This window comes from Rhincodon typus, chromosome 16 (genome assembly GCF_021869965.1).
Source record: "Rhincodon typus isolate 14 chromosome 16, sRhiTyp1.1, whole genome shotgun sequence".
NCBI lineage: Eukaryota > Metazoa > Chordata > Chondrichthyes > Orectolobiformes > Rhincodontidae > Rhincodon > Rhincodon typus.
Window position 1 is genome coordinate 9,180,957 of NC_063347.1, and position 7,161 is coordinate 9,188,117.

The 7,161-nt window shown below is 44.9% G+C and overlaps 1 protein-coding gene across 1 annotated transcript in view; it reads left to right on the top strand.

Annotated features, from left to right (window-relative positions):
• The first annotated feature begins 203 nt into the window (after positions 1–203).
• sema3bl (sema domain, immunoglobulin domain (Ig), short basic domain, secreted, (semaphorin) 3bl) overlaps positions 204–7,161 on the top strand; it is a 182,003-nt gene continuing 175,045 nt past the window's right edge. Inside the window, exon 1 of the mRNA XM_020511949.2 lies at positions 204–550. Coding sequence (XP_020367538.1) covers positions 430–550 — 121 coding nt within the window. The 5' untranslated portion in view covers positions 204–429. The remainder of the gene's footprint in view (positions 551–7,161) is intronic.

The following is a 7,161-nucleotide window of genomic DNA, read 5'->3' on the forward strand; positions in this document are numbered from 1 at the left end:
CTTTCTTGAGAGGGTTAATGAGAACAGAAACGCCGGATCAGGGAGGATATTCCTGCTGACAGCTGCCGGCTTTAGTGTGCTGCAGATCGGCTTCTTTGGAGCCTCAGGGAGGCGTGACCCTGGGTGGAGGGATGAGGAGGGGCACCGTGGATATAAAGCCCATGAGAAGCGCCTTCTCTCGCTAAGACCAACACAGACTGAGAGCAGCGGCAGTGCCTGCGCTTAAGTCTAAACCCTGCAATCTCTTAAGAGGGCGGAGGTGACCATTCCGCCGGTCTTTTCTGATACTGTCTCTCTGTTCCTAAATTCACCACCTGCCAGGATTTTGAGAGATTTCAACACAAAAAGGAAGGCTTGCCAGCAACAACAAAAGAACCAATCCAGTAAAGGTGTCACTTTGGAACTGTTTAAAACTGACAACAAACAAAAATGAAGTGTTCATTCTTTCTGACACAAACGCTGAGCAGCCTCCTACTCCTCTTCAACGTTACTGATGTACAGAATGTGAGCGCTAAAATGAATATTCCCAGACTTCGGCTGTCCTACAAGGGTATGTAGCTATTTAATTCTAGATATAGTAATGTATTTGGAAAATCAAAAGCTATCATTAAGGGCAATTCTTTTTTTAAAAAACAGAATCAAGTCATTCCCTGATTTTGAATCTTAGAGGTTTGAGTTCTTACGATTGAATTTCAAGAATATTGCCAGTTGTTGCGAAGCGATTTATTTAGTCTGATTTATCAAGACAGTAGCATCTTTTGTGCTGCATTCAAGTGATTTAATCAGCTGTGCATCAAGCGAGTTGAGATGCAAGTGGTTAAGGCACTAGTGTCAGTGGATGGTTTGCATCGATGATTGATTGGCAAATGGGCACATTGGCTAGAACTGTAAGTCTATTTTTGAAGAGGTTTCATTCCTGCCTTTCTATTTTAGTTATAAAATTGATCAGTCCCACCGAGGCACTCTTCCCTTTAGTCATTGTGTACACATTGGCTTAAACAACTAAACTAAAACGAAGAATTGCGGATGCTGGAAATCTGATACAAACTCGGCAATGGCTGGAGGAACTCAGCAGGTCTGGCAGCATGTGTGGAGAGAAAGCAGCATTTAACAGATTTGAGTCTCTCCTTCAAAACAGCGGGGGTTGGGGGTTGGGTGGGGGGAGCTGTGGTTCACCAGACTCCAAAGACCACTCTGCTTTCTCTGCGCAGATGCTGCCAGAACTGAGTTTCTCCAGCAATATCTGGCTTTGGTTTAATGAGCTGTGGTCTTTGACTAAGTTGTGATTGCAGGGCACTTACTTGTATGACTGATAACTGCCCAGTTTAACAGTGCCAGTTCTGAGATACTGCAACTGAGCATGGATAGTCTCCAGGAGATCAAACCTTTGTACATATGTGTCTCAGGAGTGGCTGGTGCTGGGGGTATGGTGAAGATTTAAACTTATTTTTCCAAAAAAAAAGTCAATTGTTGGAAAAGTGCCAGAAATCCACACTGGATGGTCTAGTGCTTGAACAGGGGGAAAGCTCCCTTTAATATGCCCAAGGAGTGAACTGGGTTGATCCCATTTCTATAGGAGAGGGGAGAGAAAGGCAGCATGGATAAATATCCCCCAGCCCTCTCTCTCTATCTCTCTGTAGCAGCTGCTAACATCTGGATTTCATCAATCCAGATGCAGATCTCAGCAGAGCTTCCCACCTGAATACTGCAGACAGCTTGTACCTCTGAAATGAGCCTCTCTTGTCATGTGATCGCCTTCAGTTTGCTGCCCATTTCTACCATGGCTCTGCTTTTGATTTATATATATTTTTTTAAGCGGTGAGTTAGCGAGTGCAAGGCTGACCATTATTAGGCTGTTGGCTGCCTCTGACATTTCTCATTTAAGTTGCAATCACTTATTACACAGAAGTAGTTTGGTGTTGTATTAACACGAAATCTGGAATGTGCTGTCTGACAAAGCAATGGAAGCAGATTCAGCGGTCACATTCAAAGAAGAATTGAATAAATACTTGCGAGATTGACAAAGCCATCCTGTTAATGAGCTAGGCAAGACATAGTGGCCCGAATGGTCTCGTCCCCTGCTGCTTTATTCAATGGTTGTTTCATATGGTGAGTCCGTAGACTCCTGGGACTCTGAAGACCTTCACTGGCTTGAAGCCACATTCGCCCATTCTAATTTGTGTTATTTTGTGACTGTTTTCACTGGACAATATTAGGCAGCTTGGCAGACATTTCAGTAAATGCAGCCAGACTCTAATTGACTTGTAGCCAGATTTGCCCTTTCTAATTTGTGTTATTCTGAGCAGGATGACATATCTTGGCTGCGGGCTACTTCTGGCTGACGTAAGAAAATTAGGAGTTAGAGAAAAACCAAAGACCGCCTCTTTTTATCTTCTACCTGGTAATTGCATAATCCAATGAAGTTGGTGTTGTTGAGCAGCCACTGCAACCAGGATCTTATTAATTCTTTCCATGGGATGTGGATGTTGCTGGCAAGGCCAGCATTCATTACCCAGAAGTCCTAAAGAAACAGGAACAGGAGTAGGCCCTTCAGGCCCTTGGCCCACTAAAACATTCAATAGGATCATGGCTCACATTCACTTTCCTGCCCTTTCCCCTGGATTCCCCATCTAATTAAGTGTCTATCTATCCATCTCAGCCTTAACCATACACAAGGACTATGCCCCCACAGCTCTCTGTGGCAAGGAGTTCAAAGACTCCTAACCCTGTGAGAGAAGAAATTCCACGTCATTTCCTTTCCCCTTTATTCTGAGACTCTGCCCTCTGATTTTACACTCTCCCATGAGTGGGGGCATCCTCTCAGCATTCACCCTGTCAAACCTTTTAAGAATTCCAAATGTTTCACTAGCCCTGCTGAGCCCATTTCAGAGGGCAGATAAGAGTCAGTCACATTGCTGTGGGTCTGGACTCACTTGTAGGCCAGATCAGGTAAGGGGCAGATTTCCTCCCCTAAAAGGCATTGGTGAATTGGATGGACATTTATAACAATCAATGGTAGTTTAATTTTCACTGGACCTAACTTTCAACCCCATATTCATTAATTGAATTCAAATTTCACCAGCTGCTGTGGAAGGATTTGAGCTGTCCAAACCACAATATTAGCCTGAATTACCAGTTACCCAATGCCACCCTGTCCTATAATTATTTGTGACTTGCGATGCAACAGTTTAAGGGTCTTGTGGCAAAGCTTCTACCTCTGGACCAGAAGGCTCAAGTCCCACCTCCCACTCAGGTCTGTCATAACATCTCTGAAAAGCTTCACCAAAAACAATACATTATAGCAATGATTATAGGGTCACAGAAGTGTTATGGTGTAGAATGAGGCCATTTAGTCTATTGTGCCCTTCAAACGGACATCATAAACTAGTACCAGTCTCCTGTTTTATCACCATATCCTTGCATACCATTTCATTCAAATAACCATCCAATGCCCTCTTGAATGCCTCAAATTTATCTGCCTCCACTACACTTCCAGTCAGTGCATTCTATACCCTTCTTAGACTTGAAAGCTACATCATTGACTGCAAAATGCTTCAAAACATCTTGAAAGGTTCTGATCTAAGTCAAACTCTTTCTTTATACTACAGGCCCAGAAATGACAAACTCCAAGTGGTATAAAGCCTGGGGAACCATAAGTGCACAGTCAGCTTATTCCCCCAGGCATGCAGTACGCGCCCGTGATATCTCAAATTGCCTCCCAAAATAATTTTGCTTTTGAATGGATTGACTTCCAGGCTGTTGAGGGGAGTTAGTTCTACCAGTAGCTTTCATTTTGCTCAATAAAGTCAGTGATTTAGACAGCGCCTTTATCAAACTTGTCATAACGGTCCCAAAGCACTTAAGGCACGATGAATTAATTGGTAAGGGATTTGTGAACAGACACAGCAATCAGTTTGTGCATGGAAGATCCTTGAATTGTTCTGCGGGATCTTTTACATCCACTCGAAAGGGCAAGCAGGGTGTCACTTTAATATCCTGTCCAAACATTGGCACTCCCACACTAAAGCAGTCTCCCAGTGCTGTACTGAGAATGTCAGCCCTCTTGTACTTGGCTTTTCAGAGTGGGCTGAACCAGGGCTAACACCAAAAAAAGACTCTTCTGCCGACACACAAATTAGCAGTGAAAAAGCAAAGGCAGGAGATAAACCCAATGTCCAACATAAAGATGAGCAGGCATTATAATTTGGGGAAGGGATTTCAGGAGGGCCTGTTAGGAACATCTTGTCAAGATGATGACAAACCTTGCCACAATCAAGTGGCAGAGTTGTAGACAGGTGCATGGGAGACCAGAGTCAGAGAACTGAAGGGCAGAAGTTGGGAGATATAACTGGCAGAGGCTTTGAGAAGTGCGTAAAGGATGGGTGGGTAAATAGGCTTGTCAACTCTCCAGGATTACTTGGGGCTGCACAGAAATTAAAGACAGATCTCTCAGACACTGCAGCGATCAAACATCCAGTATGTAAACCATAGGGGCATCCAATAAAAACAAGCACTTTCTATTTGTTAAGAAATCATATGGGAAAGAATGCTGGCTGACTGGTAGTTCATTTGATTTGATATTTGAAGAGACTGTTCACCTTCTGATCGGTGTAAAGAGGTGGTGAGTCATGAGGTTGAATATGTTAGGGGACCAATGACAAGAATGTGGAGGTGGAGTATCTTGAGACAAGATGTCACGTGACTAAATCTCCATGAGTACGTCCCCAACACTGGAGTCACGTTAAAATCTATAGTCAATACTGCTCCACTGGCAGTCTTATTGGGATAACAGTTAATGTGAGGTGCAGAAGTCTCAAATACTTTTGGAGAAATGGGGGCAGTTGTAATCACAATCTTTGTGCATAATGTTCACACTGTAGATCAATAGTGTAGTGATTATCATTTAAAAGGCATCTGGATGGGTACGTGAATTGGAAGGGTTTAGAAGGATATGAGCCAAATGCTGGCAAATGGGACTAGATTGATTTAGAATACCTGGTCAGCATGGACGAGTTGAACCGAAAGGTCTGTTTCCATGCTGTACAGCTCTATGACTCTATGTTGATGCTGCTATATTGATTTAAGGGTTAAACCTTTTCTGCTTTCACTGGCTGATTTTTCTGAAAACCTCCAAGTTTAAAACTCCAGCACCTTCCCTCAGCCCTTTTATGATTCATGGATGAAGCCTTCTGTCCTCCACTGGAAGCTGTTGCCCTTTCCTTGGCAGCTCCTACGTTGAGGCTGCGAGCAATGCACACCAGATCCCACCACCATAACTGCCTCCTGCACCCTGCCCCATTCCCCCACCCACCTCCACTCCCACCCCCCGCTGACCCTTATCAATGCAAGACTGAGCTAAAGGAAACTGGATATGGCCAGAAACCTACTGATCCTCTCTTAGAGAGTGACTGCCCTTTGAAAGGATGTTCTTGACTAATGTTGCACTGATATCTTTTGCATGGATGAATTGCACAAGTGTGAGTGTTCAAAGCAAACCAGTGTAAAGTGGGAATGTCTGCCAGGCAGTTGCTTTTTTAATGAAAACTATTTATTTGGAGCTATTTAAATGGTAGATGCATTGGTAAATATCCATTACTGTATGGATGGTAGCTCCAACAACACTCCAGAAGGTCACCACTATCTGCTTGATAGGCACCCTATCTACCATCTTCAGCATCCACTCCCATCACCACCAACACTTACAACAGGGTGTAACATTTACAAGATGCACTGCAACAGCTCCCCCAGGCTCCTTTGACAACACCTTCCAAACCTGTGACTCTACCACCTTGAAGACAAGGGGAAGCATTTGGATCAGAACATCTGCAAGCTCCCCTCCAAGCCCTGAGCCATTCTGACTTGGAAATATATCACCGTTCCTGGGTCAAAATCCTGGACCTTGCTTCCTGACAACAGCATGGATATCCCTATGCTCTGAGAATCATAGAATCCTGATGTGCAGATAGAGTCCATTCAGTCTATCAAGTCTGCCTGACTCTCCAAAGAGCATCCACCCACCACACCCTATCACTGTAACCCCACATTTCCCATGGCTAATCCCCCTTAGCCTACACATTCCTGGACATACAGGGTAATTTACCAAGGGCAGTCCACCTAACCTGCACATCTTTAGACTGTGGGAGGAAATCAGAGCACCCGGAAGAAGCCCATGTGGACACGGTGAGAATGTGAAAACTGCACACAGACAGTCATCAGAGGGTGGGATCAAAGCTGGGTCCCTGGTGCTGTGAGGCAGCAGTGCTAAGCACTGAGCCACCATGCTGGGATCTGGAGCTGTTCAAAAAGGCAGCTCAACACCACCTTCCCTAGGGCAGTTAGAGATGAGGATTAAATTCTGACCCAGCTAACAAAGTCCCATCCCACGAATAATCAAGACAAAATGAGTGAGGGTGTGTGTGTGTCTGTGTGTGTGTGTGTGTGTGTAGGTGTGTGTGATATTTGTCAGTATGAAAGGTCTTCAGGCCATATTTTTCTTCCTTAATCTTTACTTTGGATGGAAGATTGCCTCCCTGTGGGCCGCTGTGCAAAATGCAATCCTTCACAAGCCCAATAAGCTCTTCCTGTAATAGTCTACCATTGAGATGAGGTTTGTGACTCCCTGTGGATGGCATAATGACTTTCACAGATGAGGTGATAGAATTGATTCTGCAGATGTGGTGGGCAGGACTGTCCTACAGCACTCATGGGACCCTGACCCTGTGACATTCAGATCTGTCGTGTGTGAGCTTGAAACAAAAGTTAATAGAAACATTAGCAGTTTTTGCATTGATGCCAAGTGTGTGTAATTGTGACTGGCAGGGGAATAAGAACAAAAGGAGAGAAATTACTGACCAGAAGCAATTTGGAGGCTGGATTTTCATCTCCAAATATTGTTGTAGAATGGTTTTCCTCTTTGCTGGAGAAGTGATTTCCCCTGAACCTGTATGCTTCAGGCTGCATCAGGACTTCACCTTGAGGATCATGAGACTAAGACGTCGCTTCAGGACCCCACGCTGGGCTGAGAGCGCCACACTGGGAGGCTGCTGCAATAGGTCGGTGGGCCACTACACCCAGGCCGGGAGGTTGCCCTGCTGGGAGCCCGCTGTACCAGGCTGGGAGGTTGCCACACTGGGAGCCTGCTGTACCAGGCCGGGAGGTTGC